This window comes from Macrotis lagotis, chromosome 1 (genome assembly GCF_037893015.1).
Source record: "Macrotis lagotis isolate mMagLag1 chromosome 1, bilby.v1.9.chrom.fasta, whole genome shotgun sequence".
NCBI classification, from domain to species: Eukaryota; Metazoa; Chordata; class Mammalia; order Peramelemorphia; family Peramelidae; genus Macrotis; species Macrotis lagotis.
This window is the reverse complement of record NC_133658.1, coordinates 227085178-227101295: the sequence shown is the minus strand read 5'-3', so window position 1 is coordinate 227101295 and position 16118 is coordinate 227085178. Positions and strand designations below refer to the sequence as shown.

The 16118-nt window shown below is 33.4% G+C and overlaps 1 protein-coding gene across 4 annotated transcripts in view; it reads right to left on the bottom strand.

The window, feature by feature from the left end:
- Positions 1–16118, bottom strand: part of CRIM1 (cysteine rich transmembrane BMP regulator 1) — a 241272-nt gene that overhangs the window by 169863 nt on the left and 55291 nt on the right. For all 4 annotated transcript variants that reach the window (XM_074209689.1, XM_074209690.1, XM_074209692.1 and 1 more), the window contains exon 2: positions 12630–12803. In XM_074209689.1, coding sequence (XP_074065790.1) covers positions 12630–12803 — 174 coding nt within the window. The remainder of the gene's footprint in view (positions 1–12629; positions 12804–16118) is intronic.

The following is a 16118-nucleotide window of genomic DNA, read 5'->3' as shown; positions in this document are numbered from 1 at the left end:
TTTAAATATTATTTATGAAGTGTTTGAAGCCATTCTTGAAGTTACTTTTGGTTAGGTCAGATAAAATTACTATTTTTTAGATTTTATTTTATTGAAGAAAAAAAGAAAGACTGATTTTCTTTGAGGACACAGTCAAAACACAGAACAACATTTTGGCTCTATTTAGTTTTAAAGATTAAAAAAGCCACTGCCTTGAAATCCGATTGTACAAGGGTACTTCCATTCCCACAGTTGCAAAATTATACCTTCTGGATTGAAAATATCTCTAAATTTTACCAAAAAATCCATGTAGTAGAGTCCTTAGTCCTTATTGTATAAAAAATAGTAAAAACAATAATTCTAGACAACACAAATAAAAAAATCAAAGAATCTATTGTAAAAATAAGTTAAAATAGTTTAGTGTGGCAATAAGCACCATTCTTTCTAAACTCTCGGAGGTTCAGGAATGCTAAACGGTAGTCTTTCTTATCTCTCAATCCCCCATATAGGGTTACCAAAATCAAAACCCCCCCAAAACAACTGTAACACCACATATCAGTAAGAAGTAACCAACTACTGTGATAAAACACCAGCCAAGCCAGTTAAATACCTGCCAATTGGCAGCCCTGCTGCCAGAGAACTTAGCACAGTGCATTGCAGATGTCCCAAAATATTTCATGAAATGAAGTAATAAAGAGAAAAATAGCCTTCAAAGTTGGGGGGGGGAAATATATAAAGAATTAACTTGACATTTTTCTTATTTTTATTAAGACACAAAGATATAACTTCCCTCTATTTGTAAGAGGCTCTCTACAGACATATATACGAGCATTTTAACTATAAGAAATATAAATTTTTTAACATTATCAAATTCCACTATTGTTCTTTTGTTACTGGAACAGGAAAAGAGTGGGTACTGATAAGGAGCAAGCACTTAAGTTGCTTTTTCGGGAAATTAAAAAAACCACAACAACAACAACAACAAAACTCCCAGTAACTGATAAAAGAAAAATGAAGTGCAAGAAAACTAGGAAGTTGTCAGCTAGAAAAAAAAACCTAACAGAATATTACATCTTTGACTTAGAGGAAAATTCTAGCTTTTTCCAAAAAAAAATCAAAAATCAATTCATTTTGTGTAGATGAATGTGTTAAATTCTGTTCTCTCTTTCCATGCTAAGGGCACCACTTAATTTCCTACTGATGCAGAAAGCTTCAAATTAATACAGACTGCTATTCAAAAGCAGGATGTAACCCTTTATGAAAATGCCTTATATGGTTCAAGTCAAATCCCCAGCTTTAGATGAATCAACACAAAGTGGATATTAACTCACTCTAATCAAACAGAACATGCCATAGTTAAAAGAATGATGGCTACAGAGAAGTCAGGAGGAAATATTTCAATTCTGAAACATGACAATTCTTGCCAATTTACCCTAGGGCAAGGGTGGGGCAGAGTTAGAGTAGAGGGGGAGAGTCAGTATGAACTAGAGAAAAAAATTTCATTTCAAGAGGAATGCAATTTTATAACCTCCAATTATATTGACACCTCAAGTAAAGGATTTTATGTCACACTTCTTTTGTCAATAATACTATTTTAAATGAATCAACCAGTATTTATTTAGCACCTACAGTACTATACTAGGCTCTGAAAATACTGAAAAAGATAAAAATTAGAGTCTCTGCTGCTCTATTTATATTCTATTAGGGGGAGACAAAGTGTATACACACAATGAAGATCCAAAAAAAGGCAACTTAACTTTAGAAAGAAGAATAGGGAAAAACATCAAAGCAACAGCATTGGGTTGTGACTCAGAAGGTCAGTTATGGAATAAATGTTACATATTAACTAAGATATCGTAAAATGTCTGAGAATATACAAAATATGCATCTGGCAGTCACACATCTGTTGAATCAGTGTTTAGTATGCATTAGGTTCAGTTTGGAGAAAGTTGTAGGAAGATCTCAATCTATGCTTGGATAGAGGAGAGAAAAAAGGATATCATAGTGAGAATATAGAATGAAAGAAGAATTGGAGTGAAGCAAGCTGGGTTTCTGTTCCTGACCAGGTGCAGAGGTCCCAAGCCCTGGTTGCCAAGTAGAAATATGCCTCCAACAGCAATTGGGTCAAACCCAGGCTCACTGCCTAGATCCTACCATAAGAAGGTCATTCCCTGTGCCTAATCAGGTGCTAAGTCCTATCAATTCTTACCTTCAAAATAGTTCTTGTATCTGTCTCCTCTCATATAAACATTACTGTAGTTTACATACCACTGTCATAGCCTTTTATTTGTTTGCCCTGCCTCCAATCTCCTTCTCTAACCTATTCTCAACAGATGCCAAATTGATAAGTGGATCTGGAGTCAGGAAGACCCAAGTTCAAATTCACCCTCAGAAACTTATTAGCTGTGTGACCCCTGGACATGTCACCTAACCCCTGTTTGCCTCAGTTTTCTCACCTATAAAAATGAGGATAATTACAGCAGGGTTATTAAGAAGATAATGTGAAATCATGCTTGTGAAGTCTTTGTAAACTTTTAAAATACCATATTAAATGATGGCTTTATCACTCCTTGTTCAAGACGCTTGGTTAGTTGCCTATTCTGTTTAGCAAAAATACAAACTCCTGGACTTAGCATTTAAAGTCCTATGCAGGGGTGGCTAGGTGGCGCAGTGGATAGATCACCGGCCCTAGAGTCAGGAGTACCTGAGTTCAAATCCAGCCTCAGACACTTAATAATTACCTAGCTGTGTGGCCTTGGGCAAGCCACTTAACACCATTGCCTTGTAAAAAACTAAAAAAAAAAAAAAAGTCCTATACAATTTGACCCCAACTTCTAGATTGTTCTATGTTCCTTCTGATTGGAGGGCTAAAGAGAGGAGCAGTAAACACTTCCAAATGCCTTTCCCTTTGGTAGTTCTGCCTAGCTGGACTCCATGGAACCCTGGCTCCAGGGCACCTTCCCCACCCTCACTTTTAGCTTCAGCTTCCTTTTAGACATTGTCTTGCCCAAGGAGATGGTAAGTTCTTTGAGGGCAGGACTGTCTCTTATTCTAATTTTTATCCCCAGTGCTTAGTAAAGTGCCTTCCACAGAGCCTCCTTTGTGCTCTTGCACAGGCTAGTCCTTTGCCTAGATTGTCCTTTGCCTTTGTCCTACAGTATCCCCAGCTTCTAAACAAGCATAGATCAGGGAACACCACAGAGAGATCTTTCTTGATTGTCTCACAGAATCATTTTCAGAGTTGGAAGAGACTTTTGCCCCTAGTTGTTAATATTTCTACCCTCTTCCAAAATTATTTTTATTCCATAAACATTTTGTTTAGCATAGAGGAAAGAGAGCTGGACTTAGAACTAGGAAGGCCTGAGTTCACGTCCAGTCTCTGACACATACTGGCTGTGTGATTCTTGGACAGACCAATTAGTCTTTCAATGCTCTAGGCCAGAGGTGTCCAACAGTTGCCTTGTAGTTCAATGAGGTTTACAATATTTCTGAGGGCAGCACAACCAGATTAAAATGTATTTGGTAAATATTTAACAAAACAAATTAAAAATACAATAAAGTTTAGATAATGTTAACATATGGTTTTCTAAGTCAATATGTACCCACGGGTCCATGTAGTTATACATGTATAATTTAGTGGCCCCAGGCTCCAGCTGAGCTTGACTGCATTATTCTAACCAACACTCTAAAAGATTATATTTTTCAGAAAAGGCTCTTACCTTTCTAGTAGAAAGAAGTCTTTCCCAGGATCTCCTTCTACCATTAAAATCATGACTCCCATCCCTATCCTGATATTTCAAATATGCTTATTTGCCCAAAATGCTTCTTTTTGGTTTCTGTAGCCAAAGTTCCTAGGACAGTGTCTCCCTCGAACACATTGATACCAACAGAGACAAAGATGGGAACCAACAGAGACAAAGATGGGAAAAGGATCTATGATTTCATTGATATGGTAAACTCCCATGTGAGGAAACTCCCTCTACCCATCCAGATTAACCCTTGCTCTTTAACTTAAGAATCTTGGTAAGCCAACATGATTAATATGGTTATATGTTTAGCACAGTTATACATGTATAGCCTTTATTAGATTGCTTTCTGTCAGGGATGGGGAAAGAAGGAAGAGAGGAAGAAAAATATGAAACTCAAAACCTTGCAAAAAATGATTGTTGAAAACTACCACTGCATGTGATGGAAAAATAAGTAACTAAGCAAACAAACAAACAAATAAATAAGTAAAAAAGAATCTTGGTGAGTTGCCCAGGACATCAAAAGGTTGGGTCTTGCCCAGGATCACTTAGCCAATATGTGTCAGAGGTAGGCTATGATCCTCCAGGCCTTTGTCCCTTTCAAGCTTGCTCTTTATTCACTTTTCCATACTGCCTCTGCACATAGTAGGAGTGCAATAAATTCTTTTTCAATGAAAATGTTTCTTAATTCTCCAAAGATATTTTATCTGGAGAAAAGAGATACAGGCATGATACAATAATTATTTTCAAGTAATATTAAAGGCTCTCAAGTGGAAGAAGAATTAGATTTATTTCACTTAGTCCTACAGAGCAAAATCTTAAAGAAACACATTTAGGCTGATATGAGGAAAAATCTTCCTGACAATCTGAGCTGACCCAAGTGGAATGAGCTGCCTGAGGAGGTTGTTAATTACCTCCTTACCAGAGGGGGGGCCCTTTTCCTCAGGCAAAGAGTAAGAAGTACTCACATTTTGGGCATGTGGTATAGGGTATTCTCATTAAGGCACAGATTATTTCAGAGGGCCTCAGAAGCCCCACCAACTCTGAGAATCTATAGTCAGGTGATCAGGAGGATAGGGGTCAGCCTGGGGCTGAAACACCACTAAAAGTAGAACTCTCTTGACATATCCTTCTCCAATCTTCCCCAACTGCTGACTGATGCCTAAAATTCAATTAAGAAGACACTACAGTTGGCATTTAAAATCTTGATTTCTAATGGTGAAATAAAAATGCTGGTTGAGGTAAGAGAGCAAAAAAATATAATCAATCTATGCAAGACTGTAAGAGATAGTATTAAGTCTCTGACAGGAGAATGAAAATTTAGAGTAGCAGAATGCAGTGGACTCCTGAAATAGAAGGAAGGAAACAAATATGTATTAAGAACCTATTATGTTGTCAGCCAGACACAGTACTAAGTACTTTGTATAAACATTATCACCATTTGATCATCACAAGACCCTGTGTTATCACTACCCCCCCCCATTTTATAGTTGAAGAAACAGAGGCAGATAGAAGAGGTTAAGTAACTTGCCCAGGATCACAGAGTTAGTGATCTGACTGGATTGAAACCTGGGGTGTTCCAAATCCCAGACCTGTGGTCTAGCCACTGTACCACCCACCTAGTTGACTCTATCACCTTGGGTAAAGAAGTAGCCAAAAAGACAGGAAAGGCTTAGAGACACTGAAGACAATTTTTGCCTTGTACCAGCATTGTTTATCATCAAATGTATATAATGGGTGTGCATGGCAGTCACTAAGCATTTATTAAATACCTACTATATACTCCAGGCACTAAAGTAAAAGACAGTCCCTCCTCTCTAAAAGCTCAACCTACTGACAACTGATTTTAGGTAGGGATTCCCTAAAACTGCCTAAAACACGAAGTATTAACTTTAAGGTTACTTTTCTGTGTACATTTCTCCTAAGTAAAACATAAGCTCTTTGAGGGTAGAAACTAAATCCTTTCTCTTTTTTGAACAACTGAAGAAGACAGCATAGTGCCTTGCATGTAACATAGTAAATGCACAATAAATAGATGTCAGAGAAATTTTTCAGTAACAAAAAATATTTCAAATCTATTCAAGGCAGGGAGAAAAAGTTATGTTTTTGTGGAAAATCTTTTCTCAGCCTCAGCAATCAGCAACTTCTAAGAAGCAAGAAAAATCAGAACAACTTCAAGGTCACAGCATCACTTTTAGTAATAATCGGCAGCGATAACTGCTAAACCAACTGCTCCTCCCCACCTGAGCTTATGCCAAGTTCCCTGGATTTCCTGTTTTTATTTCCCAGATATTTGAAACTGGTTTCCTCTTTTCAGGAGTCATTTTTCTTCCTGTACCAGTTTAAAGGATATCAAAACAACAATGATTTTTAAAAATTCCTTTAAGGACACAACCCCCCCCCCCCAAAAAAAGGCTATCTTTAAACTCTTTATGCAACAGGCCTGCAAGTTGGTCCAATGGCCAACCTGAAGCACAAAGCCTAATCATATAAAATCAAATAAATTCACATACAGAATTTTACATATAACATAAATTAAAATGACATATTTTCAGGTTTTAAAATCACTTATTTAGGGGGTAGGTAGGCAGCACAGTGAATAGAGCACCAGCCCTGGAGTCAGAAGGACCTGAGTTCAAACCTGACCTCAGACACTTACTAATTACCTAGCTGTGTGACCTTGGGCAAATCACTTAACCCACTGCCTTGCAAAAACCTAAGGAAACATAAAATCACTTATTTATAGATGCCTAAAAAGAAAATAAAACTATGAAACATGATCAAATCTTAATTATCTCTAGTAACAAAGGGAGAGGGCAGAGTAGATGCTGATGCACAAGTGACTTGATATAAAAATATAAACTGAAACCCCAAACTATACCTCCATTAATTTCTGAGTATATGTTCTGTGACTGACAGAAAAGAGGAAGTTACCAGATTGTGCTGAATGACACAAACAAGTAGAATGAGATCCTGTTTTCTCCTTATTAACTTTCATCTATTACCCCCAAGTAATGAAACTAGGTTAAAGGTGCTAATTTCCTTCCCTTTGGACTAGGGCAGTTGTTTCAGTAAAATTCTCCTGGATGCCTTTTTTCTTTTTCTTTTTTCTTTTCTTTTTTTCTTTTTCTTTTTGCTATATAAAGTCTACAGCTCTCCTAGATTTTTTAATTTCTAGAGCTCTGAGAAATTAAGCAAATTATGCAGTCATCTAGTTCTCTATTCACTATTTCTTTCAACTACTCTACCATAAAGAGTTAAAGCAAAATTAACTCATTAATATTTGCAGTACTGCTTTATGCTATAGTGTCCAACAAATATGATCAATTTTAATGAAGCAAATTACTATCTTTATGAAATTCCATATATGAAAATTCTAAAACTTTAAACTATATTTTCTTATATCAATGAAGCTATTGACTCCCATCACATGAATAATAAATAGTAATAATAATAATAATAATAATAATAATAATAATAATAATAATATAGTGGATTGTCATTTTTCAGATAAATACCTCTTACATAACAATCTTTATAATAATAGTAATTCAGAGTGCCTACGAGTCTTCCAAAAATTCTAAAATACTTATCCAAACATTAATTATGTATCAAATCACTTAAAATAAAAAAATTAGAATGGAAGCTCTTTATAATACTATCAGTAGAAAAGGAGGAAAAAATAACAAAATCTTCATTAAAGGTTATATTTAAATCCATTAGAATTTTTTATGTGTATTCATGTGCACTAGTTACATTTTGGGGGACAAGATTTGATAGATATATTTATCAAATCATATATATATATATATATATATATATACACACAATAATAAATTATCCATGTCTTAGTAATAGATCTACACACACACACACACACACACACACACACACACTCTCTCTCTCTCTCTCTCTCTCTCTCTCTCTCTCTGGTGACAATATTTAATTCATATATATATATGCATATATCTAAAATTCTATAAATTAAGATATTATATCAATGTAGTGAGCAGGTTGTAACATTTCTATTATTAGATTAATTAATTCCTCCAAATGGAGAAACTGAGGGGCAGAATGTTAATTTAACCTAAATTACATATCAGTACATTTAGAGACGGTAAATCACTACAAACATCAGGAAAAATATAATCAAAGTGCTATATATATATATATATATATATATATATAAAATATATATTTATATATAGATATATATGCATATATGATATATATTTAAATTACACTAAATCATCATTGTTCAAAATCTCAGGGATTTTCTCTATTCATTGAACACTTAAGTATTATACATGGTTAACAAGTAATGCTCTGTAGGATTAATTTCTTTGAATGTTTATTTGGGGAAAAGAGTAAAAAGCCATATAATTAAACCACAGCTTATATTAGTACTTTAAAGCAAGGCAGTTTGACATGCCTTGTCAAAGCCATTTGAGAGGTGCAATTAATTTTTAAAAACTGTTTCTGCAAAGTGTGCTCTTCCATATTTAAGCAAAGAAAAAGATACTTCATCACAAGGGTCAGACTGTGGCCAATCCACAGACAATAGCATTTTACAAGTTTTGGTAGTAATTAAGACAATTTATTTGCCTACATTGTTAACAATTAACATTACTGCATAAATATCATGTACAATAACAATTATGGAAATAATATAAAATATTTCCGTATGAGTTCCTATTTAGGGTTATGTGTAGAAGCAGAGTTGGAAACTCATGTTTTCAAGGAGGTTCTAGTAACTACTGAAATATTTTGTCATTTCTAGTCAGTTCTTGTTACTACTGAAATATTTCCCAAATATTTCAAATTTGGTAAAAGAAACCAGAATGATTTTAAAAAATGCAAACAGAATTAACAACTTGGCAAAAGAGACACAAACAATAATGAAGAAAATAAAATAACACCTTGAAAACCAGAACTGAAAAAATAGCCATGAAGGTATAAAAATTTACTGGAGAAAAGAATTCCTTAAAAAAGCAGAATAAAGGGGGGGCTAGGTGATGCAGTGGATAGAGCACCAGACCAGGAGTCAGGAGTACCTGAGTTCAAATCCAGCCTCATACATTTAATGATCACCTAGCTGTGTGGCCCTGGTCAAGCCACTTAACCCCATTTGCATTAGAAAAACCTAAAAAAAAGTAGAATAAGCCAAATAGAAAAATTCACAGAAGACTAGAAATCCATAAAAACCAGAAATTGTCAAATGTAAAAAGAGGACAAAAGTGTATTTTTTAAAGAACGCTTCAAAAAGCAGAATTGCTGGAATAGAAAAAGTACAAAAACCCATTGACAAGAATAATTCCTTAATTATTTAACTTAATTATTTAATAAATTTAATATTATTTATTGTGATGATGCTGGATTAAAATATGGTTAATATTAAATAACAATTTTAAATTATGTAATAAATAGAAAAATTCCTCAATATTTCTCAATTATAAATCCATGAGACCAAAAAAAAAATTGAGACAAAGGAAAAAGAAAAATTTTTTAAAGAAAAAAATGTGAAACATCTGATTGGAAAACCAACTGACCTGGAAAGTAGATCAGGGAGAAATAACTGAAGAATTATTATACAGTGGAACATGAAAGTCATGGAAAAAAAAACATTAAGCAAATACAATATTTCAAGAAACTATCAAGGAAAACTGTCCCAATATTTTAGATTCTGAGGGTAAAACAGAAAATGAAAGAATCCACTGACCACCACCTGAAAGAGATTGAAAATTCCCAGGAATATTGTAACCCAAGTTCCGGATCTCCCAAGTCAAGTAGAAAATATAGCAAGCAGCTTATAAAAGTATTCAGATACCATAGTCAGGATCATGCAAGATTTAGCAACTACTATGTAAAAGGAGTGAAGGTCTTAGAATATAATATTACAGAAGTTAAAGGAGTTAGGATGACAACCAAGAATAACTCAGTATAATCCTTTGGGGGAAAAGTTTATATTTAATGAAACAAAGGACTTTCAAATAATCCTGATAGAAAGACAAGAGTTAAATAGAAAAATGTGGCATTAAAAATAAACTCAAGAGAAGTATAAATAAACACAAAAAAGAAATCATATATAACTTACTAAGGTTAAACATTTTAACATTTATATATATATATGAAGATAATATACATGATTTCCAAGAACTTTATCATTATAAGAGCTATTAGAAGGAATCTATATAGACAAAAGAATCATTTATCTTGGGATGATCACACAAAAAAAGAGCAGGTTGGAAAAAAGTCTACCCTGAGAAAAGGGGGAAAGAAGCAAAAGAATGGGGGAAACTATCTTACATAAAAAAGATACACAAGGAAAAGCTTTTACTGTGAAGAGGAAATAAGGGAGGAGGGTCAGTCAACATCTGAACCTCACATATTTAAATGAATTCAAAGAGGAAAATTATATATACATACTCAATAAGAAATAGATATCTCTCTTGTCCCGGGCACAAACTGATTTTGTTGTCAATTTTCTAGTGTTTGAGAAGCAAAGGCCTTCAAGCAAGCAATTAAGTAATAATAAGGGCTGATCCATTTCCCTTCTGCCAAAAAAGTATAAAGTAAGAAGCTGAATCTTTTCTAATTCCCAGGTACTTCCTTAGTCCTCTACTTCAATACCATATAAATCTCAAAAAATGGGAACTAGAAGCCCTTCAGTGATACTGGTCAGTTCCATAACTATCCTGGAAATTAATTATTATGATATATAACAGAACAGATTTTAGTCAACAAATAGCTTTTCAAAACAATTTTTTATGTAAACAAAACTGTTAGAACAAAATACCAATAAAGAAATAGGTGAGGGGCAGCTAGGTGGCACAGTGGATAAAGCACTGGCCCTGGAGTCAGGAATACCTGGGTTCAAATCCGATCCCAGACATTTAATAATTACCTAGCTGTGTGGCTTTGGGCAGGCCACTTAACCCCATTTGCCTTAAAAGTTTATAAGCCTTTAAATACTTCATTCCATTGTCCTCTATTAACTATTGATTTTTGCTGATTCTTCTCCTTTTCATTACATGAAATCCCTGAGCACTCAGTAAATGGTTCTTTACCTCAGCTTACTCCTATTTAAAAAAATTTCAAGTAATTCTTTATTTCCAAATATACAAACTTTAAGAATGCTCAAATGAGTTGATATCCATATCCAGTGAGGAAAAATCTCAAAACAATGGTATATATGATCTGTTTTATTAATAGATATCCTTCATTCCTATCATTAGTTTTATAATTCTTCTATTCTTTCAAATTGGAAATCTTAGAATGATTTATTCTCCTTCATATCGTATCTGTTAGGAATTCTAAGTTGTCCCAGAGTCAGAAAGATCTGAATTCAAATCTGAACTCAGAACCTTGCTAAGTTTTGTGATCCTGAGCGAGTCACTTAACCTCTGTTTGCCTCAGTTTCATTATCTGTAGAATTGGAACATTAATAGTACATAATACCCATGATTATTTTGAGGAATAAATATGATATTAATTGTAAAAAACTTAGCACAATGCTGGGCACATAAGGTTATATAAATGTTAGCTATCAATATTTTTATTAATCTCATAATTTTCATTTTTACTCTTTCTACCACAGCAGAACTCTTATCACTTTTTAAGTGAATTTCTTTTACCACATACTTCTTTCCTCAATATTTTTGCTTATGCTATTCCTTATGCCTGATGTGTACTCAATTTAATTCACTCAAATTTAATTCTCACCTCCTTCATTCCCCAACTATTATACTGCATATTGATCTCTCTCTCTCTTTCGTTCAACTCTGGTCCCACTCAGAGTCTGTATCACATTATTAGGTATATAAAAGTCTTATTTTTTTCTTCATATATAATATCAATTTTGTCTCTAACCGTTCTGAAAACTCTTAAATGGCTGGGATCATTTCCACATCTTTTAGTAAGCAGTATTCATTTAGCTGGTAATAGGCACTTAAAAAAAAACTGGTTATGGCTACTTTTTCCCAAAGTCAGGACACAATGGAAAGAGTGCTCCATTAGGATGCTGAGGACAAATGTTCAAGTTCTAATGCTATCACTCACACACTTTGCAACCACAGACATATTACTTCAGTTTCATAAACTGTCAAATGAGAGAGTTGCATTTGAGTTTCTGACTCTCTTTGTGACCTCAGTCTCCTCATATGTACATAAGCAGAGAGGACTAAATGATCTCTAAGGCCTTGTTCAATTCTAAAATTATATTCAATTCTATTCATTTACAGAGATAAATATCTCCTATCCTTGGTTATGTGGGCTACAGGAAATTTTTTGACCCTTTTTATCTTAAATTCATAAACACTCTATCTACCAATTTACTCTGCTTTTCTAGACCGAGAAGCACTTATAAGTTAGAGAGTTCAAGTTATTACTTTGTCAAGAATCAAATAAGATTTCCAACTCACCTATTAATTGTCTAAAATATGAATGAATGATGCAAGAATTCTTGGCCTTATTTTCCTCCTTACCTCATACTGATTTCTTACCTCTATCATTTCTCTCCAAGTAATCAAACCCTTACTGAGAAATTATTCAGGCTCTTTCTTTGCAAAAGAAAAAAAAAGTTTTTTGTCAGCACCAGGTGCTAATCTCTGTACCACCACTTGTGAAATCAATTGGTTGTACATAGTCTGGCGTAGTCACTTTTTCAAGAAACCTAGAGTTTCATCATATGCCCATATCCACATACATATTCATACCTATGAACATATACAAATACATATAAATGTGTTTTGCAAAAACCTGCTCACAATTATGCTCCTTATCTATAGTTATAAGAGCCATTAATTTCTGAAAGCACTTACATGCCTGATTTTTCAAGGTCAAATACTAACATCCAAAAAACTACACAATGCAAAGTTTTATAAATTGACTAAAATAAGTACTTACCTTCAATCCTCTTTAAGGCTGAAAGGCACATATCCTGCCTTGGAAACTCAAAGGGATTATTGCAGGTTCGAATAGTGTCACATTCGCATTTCCCATTGATAATGTTGCAGCCCATGATAAGGTTTTCATTGCATGGCTCAAAACCAAGCAGCTGGTCATCATCCCAGTTTTCATCTGTAAAACAATTAAAAGCCAGATGGTGTTTGCTTGTAACTTCCTTCATGTCTATTTAAGATCAAAATATATTGTACTGTTAGTATCAAATATTTTAATTTTACTTTGCAATTGTAAGAAGCAGTTTCGTTGAGTAATGACTACAAGTGAAAACACTTGACTCTGACAGATGCCTTAAAAATTATTTTATAAGAACTTCCAAGGCAGAGCCAAGATGGTAGAATAGAAGAAGCATCTCAGGCTAGTTCTTCTTCCCCTCCAGCCATAATTTAAAATATTTATGTACAATAATATCTGAAATCAAAATCTGGAGTATCAGGGACAACAAAAGAGCAGGATGAGACATTTTTCCAGTTCAAGATAACAAAGAAGTCAGAAGGAGAAGTCTGAGACATTGGGGGGAAGCTAGTATGTGGCAGCAACACCAGATACAGATAGGGCTTGGAATTGATGACATCAGAGCAGTAGTTGTTTGGGAAGCCTTCAGCCAAGAGGCAGGCAGAGAAGAAGCTGTTCAGTCACAACTGAGCAAAGGCCCTAAGGAGCACTGGTACTCTCAGCTAGCTACAAGGGATCAGGGTCCCTCCCTGGGTAAGGACCATAGCAATACCATACCGCTCCATGCATCACATCTCCTTGGAAGCATCAAAAACTTCCAAACTCCCAGAAGTAACTCTAAAATCAGTAACTTTAAAAAAGGTCTGAATCTTAAGACAATCTCCTCCCACCAAAGGGAACAGAGTTCAACTTTAACATTAAGTCTAAAGTCAAGAAATAGGTTAGAAAAATAAGGAAATAATTTTTAAAAAGAAGCTGGCCATTAAAAGCAACTACAGTGGAAGGGAAGATCAAGAAACAAATTCAGAAAACAACAAAGTGAAATCAGTTATAAGAAAAGCCTCAAAGAAAAAGTGCAAAATGGAAAACATCAAATAAGAATTCCTGGGATTTTTTTTTTCAAAAATGCTTTTCAAAATAAAATAAGCAGTAAGAGGAAAAATTAGGAAAAGAAATGACAGTGAACAAGGAAGAAAATGAAAAGTCAATTTGATAAAAGAGACACTAAAACTACTTTAGAAAATAACATCTTAAAAAAACAGAATTGGACAAATGATATAAGTACAAAACCTCATTGATGAAAATAACTCCTTAAAAATTAGAATTGATAAAATGAAAAAAGAACAAAAGCTCACTGAAGAAAATTTCATATAGGGTAAGAGGAAGCTAATGATTGCATGAGACATGAAGAAACAATAAAACAAAGTCAAAAGAATGAAAAAATAAAAGAAAATGTGAAATATCTCATTTGAAAAACAATTGATCTTGAAACAGATAGAGAAGAAATAAGAATTATTGGACCACCTGAAAGCCACGAGCCAAAAAAAGTATATATATATATATATATATATATATATATATATATATATATGCATATATATGAATATATATGCATATATATATATATATATATAATAGCTCCAGAAATATTCATTTTTTCCCCTGAAATAGAAGACAAACATTTTTGGTGACATATGAATGCAGATAAAAGCATACTTTTTAAACTTACTTTATTTTTCTTACTCTTTTTTTTGGCAACATGGTTAATATGGAAAAATATTTTACATGACTTCACATGTACAATTGATTTTATATTGCTTGCCTTCTAAATGGATGGGGGAAGGGCCAGAGGAAGAGAATTTGGAACTCAGAATATTTAAAAATAATTCTTTGAAAAATCATTTTAAATTTATTATCTCCTTTGGTCCTTGCAAGAACCGTATTATTATTTCCATTGTGCAAATAAGGAAATGAAAACTTAATGAGATTAATTTCCCCATCAGTAAACAGCATTAGGATTTTAATTTCTAAAATATAGGCATTAAGCAACTCCATTTGTATAGTGATATTTCAATCTATTTATTAAATTTCCTATATATTAATGAATTTATACTGAATCATTTGGTTTAAAATACATGATTTTACAAAATAGTCTAGTTTTAAGGTTCTCTTCAATAAAATCATCTAAAAGTAAAGAGAGGAATTATTATTATTATTAGTAGTAGTAGTAGTAGTAGTTTTTAGTTTAGGTTTTTGGCAAGGCAAATGGGGTTAAGTGGCTTGCCCAAGGCCACACAGCTAGGTAATTATTAAATGTCTGAGACCAGATTTGAACCCAGGTACTCCTGACTCCAAGGCCAGTGCTTTATCCACTACGCCACCTAGCTGCCCCTGGAATTATTATTTTCTGACAAGATGACACTGAAATTTAAGAAAGGACAAATTTTTTGAATGTATGTATATATACATATATATATATATATATATATATGTATATATACATATGAAGCTAACTGCTTTTTTCTTCACAACTACCTTACAAAATATACATTTGGCACAATTTTAAAAAGGCTAAAAATGAATCAGTTTGGCAAAAATAAGTTTAGATCAACATTTTGCAAAGAAAAACATAAACAAAGTATTCATGATGATGACAGTGGTAGCTTTATATATCACCTTAAGGTTAGCAAAGTGTTTTACATATGATACTCTACAGCAATCTAAGAGAGAGAAGCTAGTATTATACCTACTTTCCAGATGAGAAATTAAGACTGAGAATGGTTAAAGAATTTTCCCAAGGTTACACAGATATTAAGTTCTTAAAGTAGGATTTGAATTCTGGCCTTCCTGAATCCAAGACCAATACTCTATCACATACCATTTGACAGCTTTATTATCATAGCAAGGGATAGGGAAAAGGATAAAAAAAAAACAGATAATTTAAATTACTTGAAATTGAAAAGCATTTACATAAACAAAATCAATTCACACATGACAAGAAGGAAACTGTCAATTAGTGGAAAGAAACTTTGCATGAAGTATCTATAAGAAGAGTCTGATATCCAAGATATACAAGTAATTAATACAAACATTTAAGTCTAAAAAACATATTTCAGTGAATAAGTGAGTAGAAGCAATGAACAAAGAGTTCTTAAGAGAAATGCAAGTGATTAATATCTCTATAATATTGTTTGACATCTCTTATACTAAAAGAAATTCAAATCAAAATAATGCTCATTTTGCCCAACACACAGGAAACTCTCAAAAATGATGAAAGATGGAAATAGTAAATATCAGAGGAGCTGTGAGAAGATAGTTTTATGAATATAATGTTGATGAAATTATGGACTGTTCAAATAGTCTGAAAAGAAATGTGAAATTTGATAAAAACTGACTAAAATTCCCTGTCCTTTGATCTGGAAATCTTTTTGCCAGACATTAATCCCTGTGAGTCAAAAACAAAAAGAAATGTTTCAT